This window comes from Taeniopygia guttata, chromosome 6 (genome assembly GCF_048771995.1).
Source record: "Taeniopygia guttata chromosome 6, bTaeGut7.mat, whole genome shotgun sequence".
NCBI classification, from domain to species: Eukaryota; Metazoa; Chordata; class Aves; order Passeriformes; family Estrildidae; genus Taeniopygia; species Taeniopygia guttata.
The window spans coordinates 1,964,861-1,984,334 of NC_133031.1; the positions used below are offsets into that span (position 1 = coordinate 1,964,861).

Consider the following 19,474-nt stretch of genomic DNA (forward strand, 5'->3'; position numbering starts at 1 on the left):
CCTGTTGTTCTGGAGCTTCTTACCAGCCTCACTGACCCCTGCTTAACGAATTTAAGGACTAATGGTTTTTCTTCATAATGTCATCAAAATGACATCAACTCAGGAACAAGTGACACTCTTGTAATAATATCTCTTTTAAGACACCACTAGTATTTTGTTTGAATTTCTAAATCCTATAGTGGAATGCATTTGTTCCTTAACTCAAGTGAAGATCTCTAAGACTTTTTTTTATCGTAAGAAAAAAGGTGGACATATCTGGTGATTGATGGAAGGAAACACCTCTCCTCTGAAGAAATGTTACACTTGTGCACAAATCTGATGTTGTCAATCTGTGTGTTGGGATTACTTGGAAAAGATGAAAACTCTTGACTTCATGAAAATTCGGATTAGCAAAAACTTAAATACAGTTAGATTCATTGTACCTTAACAAAGTTTCTTCTGTCTTTTTATGTGTTTTGTTGTTGTTGGTAATGTTGGTGGTAATTTTGTATCGTTTCTGACCCCAAAAAAACAACCCTTAAATGCTATAAACCTGTTCCGAACTGGAATCAGAGAAGTTAAAGGCAGTAACAAGAAACAAATTTTCACACAAATAAATACAGTTGTCCCAAGTAAACTGGTATAGCAAGACTCCTCTAGCTTAAACCGAGATAAAAACTATCCTGGATAAGCCCTTTCTCATCACAATCGTTAGGGAAGTCCTCTCTAATTTGTTTGGTTGCATGGAATTCTTTATGCATGTTTATAAATGTTACCTTAGAAATATGACAACAGTGTGAAGTGCTGGATACCCAGACAGTTGTTCTACACTGCATTCACTAGAAACTGTGAAAGTCTATACATCTGAGAGATCATAATTTGTATACATTCCAGAGACTCCTCAAATGAAAGAAAGGCAAGGACTGATACAAAACCCTGATTTGAACAAGCAGCTTAACATCAAGGGCATGGACCCAGCTTCAAGAAAAGACCATGAAGTATTTCACCTTGTGAAAGGACTGGAAAATTCTCTTTGTAGTTGGTGGGTAGGAAGAGAACCCAAACACAGGAAATTAAGTCTGATGCTTCAGCAGAGCTGCAGCTGACCTCCTCCTAAAGGCCTCAATAGCCAGAGAGATCTGACAATAGATTTCATGTTCCACATTTTTATATTATTTTATATGTAATCTATTTGGGAATGAACAGATCCTTCATTCTATGGAAGAAATTCTTCCCTTATTCTTGTATTAAAAAGCATCGGATATTACAGAAGACACCCCAGAGATTTCTAAAAAGTCCAAAGATGTTCTTATTTAGTACTACTTGCTGATATGGAATGTCCTTGAATGCCAGCTATCTTTTCCAAATAATCTCATTAGTAGTAGAATTTGCCCAGTACTACACAATACCTCTTAAACAGACATATGATATGTAAGAAAAAGTTATTTTCTCATAAACATACATTAAATTAACTTGTCCTATTTAAAACAGTTTTGTATGACTTCTACCACAGAAGAAGATTGAGGACATATATGGCATAGAATATGAATTTAAAAAAAACAAAAACAAAAAAAACCCACAAACCTTTCTTGTGGACAGATAGGACTTTTTTTTGTGCTAAACACATTCAGAGAAGCTGATTACAGTATCAATTGCCCTAGCTGCTTGAGCTAGTTTATCTAAAAGCAGAATAGGGACAGTACATACAAAATACATGAAAATGCAAAACAGATAGAAAGTGTCAATTGTAAGTACAGACAGAATTCCAGTCTATTTGAGTACTTAAAGAAGCAGTGTCTACAGATGGTATGCAGAGTTTAAGCTCCACATTAACATCTAAAAATATGAAAATCTTCTGAGAAACAGTCAGTCCATAATGACATATTACCAAAGACAGTTTTCATCTTCAGAAAATATGTTGAGATTCCCCCCCCACCCCCGCCAACATTATTTAAGCTATCAAAGATATTGTGTGGTGTAAATGCAAATACAAGACCTTCAGGACAGAATGTTAAATCTTTTCTTTGGTCCATGATGAAGAAGGTCCTGTTCATAGTGGATCCTTTAAAGACTTACCATCCTGAAGAAAATCCATTCTGAGATTCATTTGACACGATACAGAAAGGCTTATAAGCAGGCTAGCTGTTTGTTTGGAAAGGTGTTTACTTTTATAGACAAAGAACCTTATTAGATCAAGTATCCAACCTCTGTTCTAAACTAAATGTGACCCAAGGCTTGTATGCAGAATTGCCCCCTGTCGCCTCTTGGAGAACCAGGTAGGGGATGAGGGTATTTTACATTGCTTCTCTTGTTCTTCTGTTCCCTGGCAAAGCACTAGAAACAGGAGAAGCAAGGAGCCACCCAGCACCTCCTCATTATAGCATTGTCATAGATTAGTTTCTCTTGGCTTTTTCCACCATGTTCTTAAGTTTCTTGCTGAATAACAAAAATGTGATCTAATAAGCATATCTCATTGATTGAATCAAAACACTCTAACATCCCCTGAGGTACCCCAAGCTTCAGTTATGAAAGGCCATGAGAACTAAAATCCAAAAGCCAAGATCAAAATCTGACAGCAGAGAGTTATGATCCAGAAACAACACTTCAAACTCCCTGGGGCATGATGTGTCATGGTGGCAGATAAGAAAGAAAGCAATTTCTCAAAGATTACCTCACACACAAAATATTACATAATATTCTATTCATCCTGAGGAAATGGATAAGGAGCTATTGCTACAGTTTGGATTACAGTAGTAATACAACTTTTTCTTTTCTAGTGAGTAGATCTACATAAATGACAGCTTTGCAATTAAACAATTTCCTTACCAAGCATTTCTTTCTTCCCCAGCTGCTCTGACCAGTAGCTGCTTAAAACAGCATGAGCAGATCCTTAAAAGGAATAGAAAAACAAAGTACTGAATTAAATTATAATCACTACTTTACAGAAAAAGCATAGTCAAAATGTAAATATAATAAATCAAGTGCCATGCGTGTTTAGGGTAAAAAACCCTAAGAGTTTGAACAGCAGACAGAACTTAAGGCCTTATAATTTCAATTTTTATGGTAAAGCAGTATTACTTCCACATCTTCTAGCTTCAAAGGAAATCTTGCTAGGTGAGGGCATCATCACTAGCTACAATACTCAGCTGAATAATAATGAAATTGTACCTAAGCAAAGAACACCATCCTGCAGCAATCATCAACACAGAGTGCAACACAGAAGAACAGGCAGGAACATGCCTTGCTGCCCTAAGCATGCAGCTAGCTGAGCTCTCACAGGCCTGAGAACAGCAGCAGTGTCATGAAACTAGGGAAGATCTCAGCTGAAATGCATTGGAAAAGAACCCAAACAAAAATCCAAAGCACAACAAAAAAAGAACACCAACAGAAGAGGATATAAATTTCCACTGCAATATTCATCCAGTACTGAACTAGTCTCTCACTTTCATCTAATTGTAATACTTGAGGGAAATTATCTGAAAAAGACACAAGAATATCTGGTCTAAAAACAGTAAGAAGTTGATTTGATTTTTTTCTGAATGAGTTGGCCTCGGTCATAAAAGTTTTTTGTTTAATGAGAACTCTTGCTATCCATATAAACCAGTATTATAAGAGACTCCAAAGTACAATTGCAATGAAAGCCTTTTAATTGAACTGAAACAAAAGTACGAGCCGTTTATCATACAAACACATACCTGTAACAGGGTCTTCCAGAATTCCATACCAAGGTGAAAAATATCTGGAGTAAAAATCATGGCCCTTTCCACTGGAATTTCCCTTAACAGTGAGTATGAGTCCTTTCACTTTTCCTGTCTTTTCAGCTGATAAAAAGTGTTGTGCACTCACTTTCAAGTTTTCCAACACAGACCTTGAATATAGTTATGAAATTTTAATAGACCATATTCTTCATTTTACATGAATGTAAGTACTGAAAAGAAAAAATAAATAATCATCTTCTCTACAATTCAAAACAAGCCCTAAAATATTAGAGGAGACAAGACCCTTAGCATTGTCCTCACAATGGTATTTGACAGAAAAATCACCTTGAATCTCATGCACTGTGAATGAGCAGAGAAAAAACATCAAACCATGCATTTCCTATTTATCTCTGAAAACAAAGCATCCTGAAATATTAGCCACAAAAAAAAAAAAAAAAATCACAGCTTGTTTCAATATTTTCGTCATTGAAAGAAATATTGCCTCACTACAGAATGTACCAAGTGCTCCACCTCCTTTCAGAGCAGGCAAATAACGAACACCATTCGAGTCTGCATGGCATCCTAAAGTGGTCTACAACTGGCTGATACCTCCCTACAAAACAGTCTGAAAGAGTGAAATACTAAGTACTCAGCCAAGAATATTTCTTTTTCCCCCTTACCCCAGACTTTAACCATTAGTTAGGCCAAACTTCAAGTTTGTAATAATAGTAATTTGGCCTGATTAAGGAAGTTATGTTTCAGCAGTATATACCTAAATCATATACTTGGATTAACAATGAAATTCAGATGAGATTAACAAATGCTTTGGAACAATCTGATCTGGAATTTTCTCTCTAAAGCTACTTATGGTGCTGTTAAGCATGTGTAAGCAGATTACAGTCCAATGGAAGTAAGAATCCCTGGCATACTGTCAGTGTGCCCTGAACTGAAGCAGGACTCCCAGCTTCCTGCCACGCTACTGGATCATCTTTAGACTCAGATGGACAGGAAAAAGACACCATCATTAAAACTGTTTCCTACACCTCCATCTCTTGAAGACAGATTTCAGAATGATCTTACTCAGCTTTGCAGCTTCAATAAGCTCATATTAAAAGATAACCACTTTACACAGAAATTTAAATCAGAGGTTTTTATCTCAACCTGATTTAAAACTAGATAAAAGAGCCTAGTATTTAAGGAATGAACAGGCCAACTCAATGTCTGCATTCTTGATTAAAACAATTAAAAGAGTGTAATATACCTTTCATAAGTATCACTGAGGCGGACTAAGAGTTTCTTTGTGTCAGGAGAATAACGCACATCTTGAACAATCATGTCACCAACAGCTGCCTGGGGGAAAATGCAGAGACAGAAAAAACCCCATAATCACTTGAATATAAAATATTATTTCCTTAGCATTGCTGTAGAGCACATTCCCTGCTAGAAGAGGGCGTATGCAAGATGTTCCATGCAACCCTCAAGTAAATTCAAGAAAAGCAAATGCACCAAGTGCATGAATGGATATGGGTGAGTTACAAGCCCCACATACATCTATTTGGGAAGAAATCCAGGACCTCAAAGAGGGCAAGGACACAGACTGCCCTCTTATGCACACAAAAGGCTGAAAATGCCATTAGAATAAATATTGACACTTTGGTCAATGGAAATGGGAGACACAGATTCAGCTGCAGTACTCTGGAGAATTCCACTCCCTGACCTACTGAGTTAATACGAAGAGCTTTGAAGTTTGGTGTTTCAAATTCAGGAATACATTTGAGCAGTGCCTTGTCACCATTTTTTAGCCATTTTAATACATAAAAATAAGCAAAGCTAGTACAAATGTTTTTCTAAGACAACTGATGGATTCTTCTTTTACCTTTATTAATTCTTCTACTTCCTTAAGTTCCTGAAGAAAAAAAAAAAATAGATGCACTGTAAAAACTGTAATACATATGTAGGCATCGATGCAACTACAGACAGACACATATACTGACATACACATATAAATACATACTTTCCTTGAAAGCCTATCATGAATTTGGACTAACCTGGGGGTAGGCTGTGTAAAGTGGCAAGTCCAGGACAATATGATCTTTCACGTGTCTGGCCTTTAATTCCCCACTCAGTGTCACAAATGTGAGAACTGAATTTGTATTTTCTAGAGAGAGAATGTTGCAACATTATCAGACATTAGAATTTTAACCTAAGTTATCATAGCCCTAGAGTAGCTCAGTAGATTCAGAAACAGTTAGTTATACAGCTCAAATATATCCAGAGCAGCACTGTATTCTGGGCAAAATGCCCAACTAAATAAATCCGTTGAGGCTAATAAGCACAACAATTGTCAGGGAATCATTCCTGCATTTGCCTAGAATGAATGGGAATGTCCTTTTAACAGAAAGAGCAATATTCCCTATTCATCAAATCCTACTGTACCTCTCCCAGATGACATTTGCTTATTTAGCACTTTCGTTACACAAAAGTAATAGCAGGGCATTGGAATCAGAGGGTAGGCATCAGACTACAGCCTTGTAACTACAGAGCAGTAGTGAAAGATACCCAGGGTATCTTCATTTGGGTTCTATAGATGTTCTGAATGTTTTAAAGCCTTTATCTTAAAAAATAGAGATGCTAATTAGAAGTAAATGTTCTAAAAAAAATATAGTAATGCATAGTTGTAAACCTACTTTGTACATGAAATAACACAGCAGCTGATGCAAGAGTAGCATGACCACAGAGAGGAACTTCGTTGGCTGGGGTGAACCATCTGAGCCCAAAGCAGGAACCTTGAAAAAATAAAATTTATTTAGTGCTATTAAGTGGAAGAAGTCTGTATCTTCATTTTATCTCAATATATATAGAGTGATGATGTTTCAGTTAATCAAAATGCATGTTGCAATCAATTTTGGTCTTAAACACACTTCTAGGTACCCATTTTGCACTGATTTTTCAGAATAGCTATCCCTTTTGAATTAAGTTAACAACCTCTGCATGCTGCACAGATTTTTCTTCACCCTTAACAGGTCTTATTTAGAACATAAAGGCCCTGTGTCCATGTGTATTATGAAATCCTGCAGAGGCATAGTCATGATCTGTATCAGCTGCAGGCCAGGTTACCATCTAGAGGCCATAGATGGTTTTGTTGGTATAACAGAACCTGTACTGAAGTTAGCTCAGTTATGAATTATTTTGCTTAAAACACTGGTAAAAGCCTCTAATGTCTACTACTCCTTCATTTCACTAGAAATTATATTTCTATTTGCTATTTAAAAAATTTGGAACACACACGCACGATACTTGGTTTCCTGTAACTTTTGCAAATGCATTTCAAGTGAATAATTACCATACAAACACAACAAGATGTGAAACAACAAAATAGGTTTTTTTTAAATCCACACCAGTCTTGTCATTACTACTATGGGAAGTTCGTGCATTAAAGTCAGTCCTCTCTAACAAAACAAACAGAACCCAAATAAAACCCTGTGGTGGAACCAAATGGCCCCAGGAGTGAAGTGCTGCGAGGGCTGGCCAGCCCCAGCCATGAGCCTGCTCCGTGCTGCTCACGCACTGCTCCAAGCAGAAACCGCGCCAGGAGTGGGACACGAGGGATTCATGCACGCCTTTGTGGGGACAAACGTGACCCAGAGCAGCTCCTGGACACTCCAGACATACAGCTGCACTTGGACTGAGAGGACATTAAGTACTCCCATAAATTCACATGTCCCTAAAATAACAGAGTTGATTGGTTTGGTTTTTTCTTTGATTAACATTAAATGAAATGTACTGATCATGAAGGCCTGCAGAAACATACGCTGTGTCCAGGAGCCCTCACTAGACCAATCTGTGTTCCAGAAGCAGATGATAAATGACATTCTGATGTTCCTGGTTCACTCCCACTGCCCCTGAGCACAGTCTCGGGTGTAGCTGAGTGACCAAATTCCTTTGAAAGAACTGTGCACCCCTTGGGTAGCTGTGTGGGTCTGAGACCACAAAGTAGCCCATTAGTACCAAAAGCATTATAAGGATACAGAAGCTGGCATTTTGTGTGCTGCTAAATATGGATGACTTGAAAATAAGTCTGTTAAACATACTGGCAAAGTGCTAACATGAAAAATGAACAGTATTGTAACTTCTTACTCCAAGCAATTAAAATAAATTCTAATTATATTAACAGGAGCAAGCAATTATAGTTACTACTACTAGTACAACTATAGTTACTACTACTACTCCTATCCTTAATATTTTCAATTACAAAGACTGTACAAAATCCTACTCCCTGAACAATCCATGAAAAAACAAAATGATAAACATGACTCCTTAACCTAGAATCTAAGTCCGGACTAGTGGACTAGTGGAGCCCCTTGGCCTGCACCACCACACAAGTGAGCACATTCAGCAAACTGATTCAGCTGAAAATTAATCCAGAGCAAGTCTGAATGCATTCTGCATTTGTCTGATGTTTTCTTGTCAGCAGAATCACTAACTTTTGCTAAAGTCATCTCCAGGTTTCAGTTTTCTGATGAAAGCTGTTTCTGAAAGGTTCATTTCTGTTGCAATTTTTTGGTGCAAATCTTCATCCAGGTCCTAGGGATGACATAACAAATTCAGTCAAGAGCAGGCAAAAAAAATGCAGAATCAAACTTTCTGTCAAATACAGTAATTTAATTTTCTATTATAATAAAACATAGGTTCAGTTTTAATTCAAAATAATCTCTGCGAGTAAAAAAACTTTAAGTGAGACAATACGCTCCCTCAGTAGGAACTGAGAAGAGACAAACTAGAAAAAGAAATATAACTAGTGGATCACACTAAGCACCTGTGATTTAAGCCAGTGGACATTGATCCCAAGATACCCAAGCCCAGGGATTGTATAACATTCTCCTTGGCCCATGTCCCACTGCTCTTTCCCCACGGTTATGCTGACTGGCCAGTTTTGAGAATCTGATCTTTCAAATGCTGAAACTCAACTGAAACAAAGTACTACAGGAACCTGGTCAGGTCCAGTCTGAGAGATAAAAACCCTTTTAACTTGAATTACTTCAGTAACGAACCCTTTTCAGCCAATAATCCCATACTACAGCTACAAACCAATACCTGATTAGTACACAGAGCTGTACTTGCAGACTGAATTCTGCACAGTTAAAGAACATTCTAACATTTTACACGACAGTTACATTCCCTTTATCTCAGGAAGAGTTCTGTCAGTTACTGTAAAGATCCTAGACCAGAACAAAGACCAGTAAAAATGTTATTAAAATAACCTTTTTTTTAATAACATGGAACCTTATTGAAATACTGCCATCCTGTGGCACCTCTGAAACGCAGAAAGACTGGCTTTGCCATTCCTGCATTTGTCCTGATTTTCTCTGTAAAGCATCTGCTGAGACTCTGGAGGGAGCAGAGAATAGGTGTTTTGCATAGATGCATCACACTTTCTTCAGCCTTAGAATAAAATGCTGAATTAGGATCTCGACTTTAGCTGTCACACTAAAGGCTTTACTTCCAGGAACTGTAGAAAAATTTAAACATCTGCATCCCAAAATCATCATACAAGTAAGATGGCTTCACAATATCTTGACGCAATAAAGTAAAACTAGTATTAAAAATGCAATTAGAAGCTCATAATTTTAATGCAGAAATCATTTTGAGAGTATTTAGATTTTTATGGGGCCAAAAATATGTCTGAAGAGAGAGGTTCCCTCATACCTTTGTCTGACCTGGTAAGTAGGCAAAGTTATATGAGATTTAGACAGACTTAGGAACCTCTGGAAAGGATTCACACTGGCATTACAAGCTGTTGCCATTGGCTACTCTAGATAAATTTTCATATTTACAATTTTTATCAGGAGTTACTACACAAACAGTACAAGGCCTGTAAGTTTCTAATCCATCTTAATAATTCTTTTTGTTAGGAATCGGTACCAATTAGTACCAACTGTTCACAACACCCTGATGAGGATAACTAGTGTCAACTGCACCAAAACTACCATGCAACACTGAAGCAATAAAAGCTGTTTAAACTTGCCTAAAGCTGAACCCAACACACTAATGGTGAAAGACTCACATCCAGGTCTATACCCACTCTTTGTCTTTCCAGGGAAACAGGAAAAAGTCAAAAAAAAAAAAAAAAAAAAGGGAGAAAACCCACACCAAAACCAAACCCATTTCTGCTGAGTACTGATTCTGTTTTACAGCGTTACTTTTCAGATTTCACTCTGAATACCTCTTAATTCTTCAGAATTTTTATTCTGAATTATTCTTGAAGAAATGAAGCAATTTCTTCTAACTCAATATAAATCCAGTCTATTCCTTAACAAAATATTTTTAACAGACCACAAAAAATTCAAACTTTGTCTTGTATGACATCGTTTTGACCAAAAAAAAAAAAAAAGCACCCCTGTGCTAATTTCTCTGTATTCTTGTGCCACAGCAAACAAGTCTGGAAAACAGATGTCTTGAGTAAAGAAAGCAAAGTCTAATGGAGTGCTGAGTGCTCAGGCCAAGTACAGAATGACAAATGTCTTTGCAGTACCCCAAACCATAGTTGGGTTTTTTTTTTTTAACTTACATTTTCAAGCAGACAAACTGCCGCAGGATTTCCAGAAAAGGGTCGGTTTGTAAATGCATCAACTGTAATAACTGGAATCTGCATTGTCGTGTGCACCTGTTTAGCTGCAGGCTGTGCTCTGCCAGGTACTCTCTCATGGGTTTTACCCAACCGCAGCACAACTCCAAGTTAATGCTTTCCGGGAGGCAGGCGGAGCCAGCGGCCCCATCCGTCACTTCCTAGCGCCGACACGGATCCAGACTCCTTTCTAGCCCCTGGCGTTGCGCAGTGATTTTTTTTTTTTTATTAAAACACACATTTTAACCTCCCTCGCCATCAGCCCCTGAACGCCTCAGCGCGCTCTTTCACCACAGCGCCCGGCCCGCTGTGCCGCGCACTGAGGGAGGCGGGATCCTGCTGAGGAGTGGCAGCAGCCATCACACGCGGCCACACCGGGAAACCTTCCTCATTCTCACTGTCTCCCAAAGCTGCGCGGAGGCAGAGGGACACGCTGAGCGAGACACACGCTCCAGAGGACGGCCGGGTGCGGGTGCCGGTGCCGCCTCAGCGCGGCCGTGAGGCGCTGCCGCCATGGGGCCAGGCCCGGGCACGCGCGCGCCCCACCCCCGCGCGAGCCGCGCTCGCTCCCCTTGGCGCCAAAACGAGCGGCGGCGGCCGCGCGGCCGAGGCGGAGCGCGCACGCGCGCGGGCGGCCCCTCAGCCGAGGAGGCGGCGAAAGGCCGAGGCGGGACGCCCCTCCCCTACCGCGCATGCGCCATCGCTCCCTTCCACCGCTCCCCCCCCGCTTTTCCCCCCGAGTCGCGCGTGCGCGGGAGCCGCCCAGGCGGGTGTGAGGCGGCGCGCGGCGCGGGTATCGCGATAGTCGCGCGGCCCGGACGCTCCGCTGCCCGTGGGCGCTGCGCAGTGTGGGTCCGCCGGACGGCTCGGCAGTGAGCGAGGAGACGCGTCCTGCCCGGTGCGAGCGGCTGCCGGGGTACGGCCGGGCTGCGCGAGACGCGCGCGGTGAGCGGAGAGGGGCGCGGGCCGGCGAGCAGCGGCGGGGCCGGCGGGGCGGTGCGGCGGGCGGACGGTGCCGCGGCGCGGGATTCGGCGGGCTCGGGGCCCGGCCGGTGCCGGGTCAGGCCCGGCGCGCGCCCGCGGGCGGGGGAGGGGAGGCGGCGCGGAGCCTCGTTCTGATCGCGGCCGCCATTTTGAGCGGTGGAGCCGAGGGCGGCGGCGGCCCCGGGAGAGCGGCGGGAGGGAGTCCTGCGGCGGTGAGGGGGCACGGGCCGGCGGCGCAGCGCAGCACCGCACCTCCGAGGGTAGAGGTGCGCAGCGGGACGCGGCGAGGGGTGCGGGGGGAGCAGGGCGGGCGGGCGCGCGCCTCGGGGAGGCGCGGTAAATGGCGGCGGGGAGCGGGCGGGGGTCAGGGCCGCGGTCTCGGCAGGGCGGCGGGAGGCGGGATCGCGGTGGCTCCGCGCCTGGCGGGGCGGCGGTGGCGGCTCCCTTTGTGGGACGGTGGCGGTGCCCCCTGCGCACGCCACACGCACACGCCCCCGCCGCCCCCGGCTGAGGGCAGACAAAGGAAGGCCTTGTGGCTCCGGCCCCTTCCTCAACCGCTACGCTTCAAGGGGAAAAAACAACCGAAAAAAACAGAACCCACAAAGCTTTACGGAGCGGATGTGAAACGTACTCGGAATGAATGCCAGGCTTTATGTGCCGGGCCTGCCCACGTGTTGCCCGCCGGCCACGCGGTGCTCCCCGCAGCAGCCCCACGGCCGGGGCTGAATCCCTCGGTGGCATAGATTGAGGTGCCCAGTTTCAAATCCGGAACAGAAATAAAGCTCATGATCCATCATGTTATCTAAATACAATGATAATAGATTTCTTTTTAAGGGCGGGACTTAGGCAAACTCAGGGGTTTTTTATTTGTGTTTTGTTGGTTTGTTTTTTAGGATTTAAATTAAATAAAAGATGGACTGGAGTGGAAAACACAATGGGCCCAATGATACAACCAATGACGGAACAGTGGTACGACTCCGAGGCCTGCCATTTGGTTGCAGTAAAGAAGAGATTGTTCAGTTTTTCCAAGGTACCTCCAGTATAGTCGAAGTGTAGTGGGTTTCTTTAGAGCTTTTTTGTATCTTTTACACAATGTTAATGTTTTGTACATGTTTAATAGTTGTTAATGGGGTGGATGGGGAGGGATTGTGTAAAATTAGTTTATCTTAATTAAGATTTATGCCCTGTAAATGAAGCATAGATAACTGTAGATATAGTAGAACACAAAATGTACCTGATTTTGTCGAGGTGGGAAACATACCTTGCATATTGGGGTAACCTGAATGTTAGTATTTGGATCAGTTAAATTGCTTGATTGGTAGCTATATTTCCTTTGTGTAACTGAGGTGGTTGCATTTTTGTATAGTCTAAACAGAAAAGTATGGCTAAATCCATAAATGTTTAATGAAAGATCGTGGGCTTGTATTGTTGGGTGATGGGGGAAACAAGGTGGTTTTATTTTTCTTTGTTGTTGTTTAGATATGCTTTAAGTATTTGCTACAGATGGGAATGTTTCAGCCTTTAACACTGTTCCCCTTGATGGGGTTATTTGTCCTTGGGTTAAAGGGTTGGAAATCGTGCCAAATGGGATAACATTGACGCTGGACTACCAGGGGAGAAGCACAGGGGAGGCCTTCGTGCAGTTTGCTTCAAAGGAGATAGCAGAAAATGCTCTGGGGAAACACAAGGAAAGAATAGGGCACAGGTGGGGATGGAGAGTTTGGGATGGTGTTAAATCTTTATTTTTTGGGGGTTGTGGGTCAGTAATGCTTTTGGGGGGTTGGGGACCATTGGGGAATTGGCTGTTTTTAAGCATTTTTATAACTGATCCTAAGTTAACTTGGGAAATACAGTAGATTTGGGGGGTGGGGGAGACAGTATTGCATTGGGTAGTTTGCTAAACTCAGAAAATTGTTTCAATCATGCTTGTGCAGGGTAATTTGTGATAAATGCTGCTATAGCCAGACATTGCTTTTCAACAGTATGTTTCTCATACTGGAAAGACATGTTTTAAGCTTAATTTGTACAGCTAGAATTTTCACATAATAATTTTTGCCACTCTAAAGTGGGTTTTTTTTAATACACTTAAGATTCTTACAGTTTTGAGGAGAAGCTTAAGTTGTATGGTATTTCTAGTCACTGCTATTGGCTTGTACATTTAGCTCTAGAAAATGTAGTATGGCCTTTTGTAAAATTCAGATTGCTTCTGCCTGTGTTCTTACTAGTACCTTGAAAATCCTCTTTTATTAGATACATTGAAATCTTCAAAAGTAGTAAGAGCGAAATCAGAGGATTCTCTGACATGCCGAGAAGAATGATGGGACAACAGCGACCTGGACCATATGATAGACCATTAGGAGGAAGAGGGGGTTATTATGGAGCTGGGCGTGGAAGTATGTATGACAGAATGCGTCGAGGAGGTGGTGGATATGACGGTGGTATGTTCATCTAATGAACACAGGTTCTCTTGGCAGTTTCATGTTTCTGACATACTTGTCAAGAAATAAGAAATGGCAGTAGCTGTAATGCCCATTAGGCTGGATGTATTTATGTGAAAAAAACTTTAAATAACAAAACATGTGGCTGAGTATTTGAGATGAACGTTAACAATAAGGGAGCTATTTTCATTAGAATCAGATCTTTCCATTTGCATGTTCAGTCTGTGTTATATAAAAAGAAATGTACTTTTGCACCATGTTCAAAAATCCAGGTTTGACAGTCTGCAGAGGCTGTTTGCAAAGTGCTGGGTGCCCAAAGACTGCAGAATTGAGTGTTGCGTGTGCATTGCTCTGTGAATGCTGAGCAGTAACGTAATCACTCCTTTCCTTCTCTCCACTGCACAGGATATGGTGGCTTTGATGATTATGGTGGCTATAATAACTATGGCTATGGAAACGACGGCTATGACGACAGAATGAGGGATGGGAGAGGTAAAAGAAGTTAATAGCTTGTCTAAAAAGGTTTTCCTGTTAAACTTGAGTTGCAAGACACAGTATTTCCAAGACACAGAGAATAGCTTCATTGTGCTAATTGGTAAAGAAGGCTGTTTAAAAAGGGGAGGGGATTGGGTAATCATAAGGTAAACAGATTGCTTAGCAGGGCTTCTGGTTAAGGTTTGGGTTGATACATGGGAAGTGTAACTCCATGCATTCACTGGTATAATTTAGGGCTTTCAGAAAAAGAATAGTGATGACTTTTGGCTTTTCATGATCTTAGAGGTGTGTGGGTTTTTTTGGTTTGGGTTTTCCAATAGGCATGGGAGGACATGGCTATGGAGCTGGAGATGCAGGGTCGGGGTTCCACGGTGGCGGTCATTTTGTTCACATGAGAGGGCTGCCTTTCCGAGCCACGGAAAACGATATTGCTAACGTAAGTACCACGGGGAAAGGGCTTCCTCATGCCAGCAGTGTGAGTCCCTATCCCTCCCAGCCCAAACTCGGGGAGTCTTCTCAAACCAGTCACTGCTACATCTGCACAAAGTTAACGAGCTTGTATAAAGCTGCTGGCTGAGGTGGGATTACCAGAGAAGTCAGCAAAGCTATATTTAACATTAATCCCTGCACTCTGCTCTTTCGTTTCTATAAAAGATGTATTGCAGAAACAACAGTTCCTGCAATCAGTATCCTAATGTTAAGGCCTTTAGGATTTTTTAAGCTTATCTGATTTTTTGAACATGTCAGAAGGTGTGAAACTGAAATTGCTTAGTTTGCATATTTGTTTGTTGTCCTGAGAGTTTATTTCAGGAGGGGCAGGGTGGGCAGGCTGTGTTGGCTTGGAGGGGACTGTATCCCTCTCATAAGAGATCAGGGTGGCAGGTAGAGGTGCATCTGCAGGATCATGGGAATGCATTCTTGTGTCAGTGCAGATGTGTTGTCGGGCAAAAGGCTTTATTGACATACAGGGCCTGGTTTAAGCTTAGCATGTCCTTGGAGAGAGGCTGTCTTGCCAGTGGCACCCATGTACTATATGCAGAGCTCCATTCTTAAGCTTGTGCTTGTTTGCTTTTGTGGGCAGGTTAGTTTACTTAAATGGAGGGGTATTTTCTTGTGCCAGTTTGATTGATTGTTCCATTTAGGGTAAAGACTCAGTGACAAGAAGGGCCAAAAGTCAGGCTTAGATCTGGAGCAGTGAGGAAGAGCAGTGCGATTGACAGGCAGCTTCTCTTTATTCCATGAATGCGTCCTTGCTTTGAGAAAGCTGGAAAAGCAGAGCCAATGAAAACTAATGATTTTCTTGTCCAGGGTGCCATAGCATTTGACTGTGTTGCACCGAGCAGCGTGTGTGGGCAGGACTTGTTTGTATCTTCGCATTCAAAGAAAGCTCCTCGTGCTGTGTAGCTGCAGCTCTCCAAGCTGTGTAGTAACAGTGGGTTGCAAGCATAGGTTGACCTGATGTTGAATGTCCCAGAACCACTAAGTACTACTTGAGAAATGAGTAGCTGAATCTATGTGGTAGGATGACACTGAATTAAAGCACTGCACCACTAATGTTGGAAATGAGAAAAAAGTACCTGGCTTGAATACTGCATTAATGTGATTTGGTTTTTGATTTTTTTCCCTAGTTTTTCTCACCATTGAACCCTATAAGAGTTCACATTGATATTGGAGCAGATGGAAGAGCTACAGGAGAGGCAGATGTGGAGTTTGTAACACATGAAGATGCAGTAGCTGCCATGTCCAAGGATAAGAATCACATGCGTGAGTGTCGTGTTCCCTCACTGCTGCTTGGCCAGGCTCTAGCAGGGCTGGGAGCAGCAGATCAGTCCTGAGGTTTTCCCACTTTTCCACATTGCAAACTCGCTTGTTTGTTTTCTGTGTGCTGCCTGTGAGGGGGGTGAGGTGGTTGCTTTGTATCTCTGCTTCTGATCTGGGAAACAAAATACAAACTGAGGCTTTTTTGCTTGTTACAGAGCATCGATATATTGAACTATTCCTGAATTCCACTGCTGGAGGTGGCTCTGGAATGGGAGGCTATGGCAGAGATGGAATGGGTACGCATCATCTGCACATTTAGCTGATGCTTTGCCAAGTCGAATGAGTTCCAGGCTTGTAATGTTGCACTTTTGGCTTTGCAGATCAAGGTTATGGCTCTGTTGGTAGAATGGGAATGGGTAGCAATTACAGCGGTGGATATGGAACTCCTGATGGCTTGGGTGGATATAGTAAGTACAAGTTCTCTTTTGGATGTCCTGGGGAAAGGGTGAGTGACTGTACTCTGACAGAGAAGGGGGCAGGGGTGGTGGGCTTTGGGCTGGGAGAAGGGAAAGAGGGGCAGTGGTTTTTTGAACCTCCTTCTCTGGGGGCTTTACACACTGTGCTACTGCAGCAAATGCTGCTGGTTAAGAGCAATAGTGCTGGAGTATTGTAAGTTGTCACCTTCATCCCATTGTTCTGTATTACCCATCCCGTTTTTTCTTTTTTTAAGGTATGTATGCGTGACCTTGTGTCAATTGTTTGCAGGTCGTGGCAGTGGAAATAGTGGAGGATACTATGGGCAAGGCAGCATGGGTGGAGGAGGATGGCGTGGGATGTATTGAAGGATAGCCTTGCTTCTGCAAAACACCTTGGAAGAAACAGTCTCTGGTCTACTAGACTTTCTTACAAAATTTAATTTCTTTTGTATTTTAAGAACTTTATAATGACTGAAGGAATGTGTTTTCACAATATTATTTGGTAAGCAACAGATTGTGATGGGAAAATCTGTTTTCTGTAGGTTTTATTTGTTGCATACTCTGACTTTAAATAAATTTTTATATTCAAACCACTGATGTTGATACTTTTTATACTAGTTACTCCTAAGGATGTATTACATATTCAAGACTACAGTCAGTTTAAAATGTTGTACTATGGTTCCATAAAGGTGGTTGTACTGTAACTCCTATGAACACTGATTCAGTTCTGTGTAATCTTGGTCTAGTGAAAAAATTTAAACATTCACTTGTTTAAGGGAAGAAGGGTAGATGAATAGGTTAGTTTATTTGGTAATTACTTTGCTAAGCCCTTTTGGTAAGTTGTATGTAGTAACTGCAGCACAGCAGAAAGCTGTGGAGGCTCAGTCATTGTTCTGGCTTCTTCCTCCTGCTGCCAACAGCCCCCAGCAAATGCACACCTGTAAAGGAGCAGCACGGCCCTGTCTGCCTCCACAGCACCCGCGTTTATTTCCACCTTGCTGTGGTGTGCTGGAGCCTGCACTTCACACATGTAACCTGCAAGTCTAACTGGAACTAGCACAGCTTGTAGCTAACGTGACATAGGATATTCTTCTCATGCTTTTTACTTAGGTTTTTTTTTCACAAAGCGTGGGGGTGAGTGGAAGACTGCGGGATTTGAAAGCAAGTTACTTATTTTCTTTCTTGAATTTACTGTATTTAAACATGGTTCAGCATTTATTTTTCACTGCACAGAGCTGATTTGTCTGTATTTGTTCAAAGTTTGCCAAGCCATTCTACATAGCTCATTAAAAGCCAAGATCTCTAAAATATCTATAGGCCCAATACTTTTCTAGTAACTCACAACCCAAACACGTTGATAAAACTTTTTGTGCATTTGTGACATGTAAGATATGTAAGAAAAATACTGTTTGAAGACACTTAACATACCTGATATGTAATGGAAAAAGGTATTTATTCTTCTGAGCCAGTGTGATCTCCCAAATTAACTGCTTTGTCCTCAATGCCTCCCTTAAAATGTCAAATGTGATCTTGGGTATTGCAAGTTTGTCACCTGTTTTGCTAGTACTGTGTTATATCTGTAATAAATGTCTTCTTGTGGGAGAGAGGAGAATGGAGTTTATTTCACGAGACAGCGTGTCTGGGTGTCAAAGGGACTGGAAGAGCTGAAAAGGGTAACTGGCACAGGAAGCTTTCCAAGCACTGGAGCAGAGTTGGCCAGGAAGGGGAGGGAAAATGAGTTCTTTACCATTAGAACCATTGTTGCTCTGCAGAATTAGGGGGTTCTTGATCTGTTGCCAGCAAAGCTGAGGTGTTTTCCAAGTGGCAGTGGTAGGTAGCGCCAGAGTCAATTCAAATGCAGAAGTAGCTTAGAGTGAGGTGGAGGAAACGTGCACTTGCAGGCAGCGCGCTGCAGCGAAGTCCTGCAGCCTCACCTGGGAACACCTGGGGCCCCACCTTGGGAGGAAGAGCTGACACCTGCCCGGGCCTCACCTTTGGAGAGCGGGCCGGGGCTGTGCTTTGAGCTCCAGCACAGCCGGGCAAGCTGCGGAGCCGCTGCACTTCAGCCCCGGCCCGCGCAACTGCCCAGGGCAGGGCAGTGCCCGTCCTGCACCTTCAGCCCAGCGAGAGCCTCGGAACGGCTCCCGAGAGCCGTGAGGGAGCTGTGCCCGCTCCCAGGGGCCGGGGCACCCTGGGCCGTGAACCGCAGCCCCGGTTCCTGCCGGGCAGCGGCTCCCTCGGCTCCGGAGCAAACGCGGGCACGGACCCCGCTGGGCGCGGGGACGAGCACGGGGAACAAGGCGCTGACTCTGGGCTCCCAGAGGAGCAAGGCAGAAGTGGCTTCATGTCCCAAGTGGAATAAAATGCTGCTCTGATCCTGTCTGACAGTTCCAGGTTCTTGTGGGTACCCCACAGCTCTTCCTGTGCTCTTCTCTGTGTGAGAAGGATTTAGAAGCAAGAGCAGGGTTTTACAGAAAGACAGAAATACAGCATTAGTCACAGTGGTGTCCAAAAACCTTAAATGCAGGCCAGGTATGTAGTTTGGTGCCAAGGGAAATGAAAGGAACATCCAGCATTCATTTTGTTCAAGGCAGAAGTCTTAACTGCAGTCAGTAACGGCAATCTGAATATTACACACTCTTCCTATGCAAACAGGACAGCACAGAGGGGAAGGAAAGATGGCAATTAAGTAACAAATGAATTCATTGCACATTATGGAAATGTATTATATTCTTGTTTTTAAAGAGTGCCTATTTTAAATTATTTCTGTTTAGTTGCATCCCTTTTGACAAATTATTTATTAAAGCAATACAGATTAGCTTTATCCTAGCATCTCTGTCCTGCATCAAACCCTGCTGCCTCCATGCCCACCTGGAAACACTCTCAGGAAGCACATAAGCAGCACCTGATTGTGTCTTTGGCAGGGTACCCCGCTCCCCAGCACAGGCCAAGGCTTTCTAAGCAACTTGAACATAACAAAGTAAAATACTCTGAATTACAAATTTAAATTAAGTGACA

General features: G+C 42.7%; 2 protein-coding genes across 13 annotated transcripts in view; one reads left to right on the forward strand and one right to left on the reverse strand.

Moving 5' to 3' along the window:
* PBLD (phenazine biosynthesis like protein domain containing) overlaps positions 1–10,378 on the reverse strand; it is a 72,202-nt gene extending 61,824 nt beyond the window's left edge. For all 6 annotated transcript variants that reach the window (XR_012056633.1, XM_072930796.1, XM_030275578.4 and 3 more), the window contains exons 1-8: positions 10,246–10,378; positions 8,162–8,261; positions 6,365–6,463; positions 5,726–5,835; positions 5,554–5,583; positions 4,939–5,027; positions 3,675–3,847; positions 2,806–2,868 (exon numbers count right to left, since the gene is read on the reverse strand). Coding sequence is in view for 5 of the 6 variants with exons in the window: in XM_072930796.1 (XP_072786897.1) it covers positions 2,806–2,868; positions 3,675–3,847; positions 4,939–5,027; positions 5,554–5,583; positions 5,726–5,835; positions 6,365–6,463; positions 8,162–8,261; positions 10,246–10,329 (748 nt within the window). In the remaining variant the exon portion in view is untranslated. The remainder of the gene's footprint in view (positions 1–2,805; positions 2,869–3,674; positions 3,848–4,938; positions 5,028–5,553; positions 5,584–5,725; positions 5,836–6,364; positions 6,464–8,161; positions 8,262–10,245) is intronic.
* Positions 10,379–11,062: 684 nt separating this feature from the next.
* HNRNPH3 (heterogeneous nuclear ribonucleoprotein H3) lies at positions 11,063–17,046 on the forward strand. Of its 7 annotated transcripts, none has more exons than XM_072930790.1 (10): positions 11,063–11,200; positions 12,180–12,316; positions 12,853–12,991; positions 13,537–13,724; positions 14,130–14,216; positions 14,540–14,655; positions 15,848–15,983; positions 16,196–16,276; positions 16,361–16,447; positions 16,746–17,046. In XM_072930790.1, exons 2-10 carry the CDS (start codon positions 12,199–12,201, stop codon positions 16,820–16,822), a joined length of 1,029 nt encoding a protein of 342 aa, XP_072786891.1. In that variant the 5' UTR covers positions 11,063–11,200; positions 12,180–12,198; the 3' UTR covers positions 16,823–17,046. The 7 variants fall into 7 exon arrangements, with proteins under 7 accessions (XP_072786891.1, XP_030131450.1, XP_072786894.1 ...); XM_030275590.4 differs by having other exon boundaries at positions 11,079–11,218; XM_041717151.2 differs by having other exon boundaries at positions 11,109–11,247.
* The last annotated feature ends 2,428 nt before the right edge of the window (positions 17,047–19,474 follow it).

Excerpts from the sequence above, each read along its gene's own strand:
- HNRNPH3 (XM_072930790.1), top strand. The coding sequence starts at position 12,199 with ATGGACTGGAGTGGAAAACACAATGGGCCCAATGATACAACCAATGAC. Across the intron at positions 14,217-14,539 it reads CAGAATGAGGGATGGGAGAG|GCATGGGAGGACATGGCTAT; the intron begins GTAAAAGAAGTT and ends GTTTTCCAATAG. Across the intron at positions 14,656-15,847 it reads CGGAAAACGATATTGCTAAC|TTTTTCTCACCATTGAACCC; the intron begins GTAAGTACCACG and ends TTTTTTCCCTAG.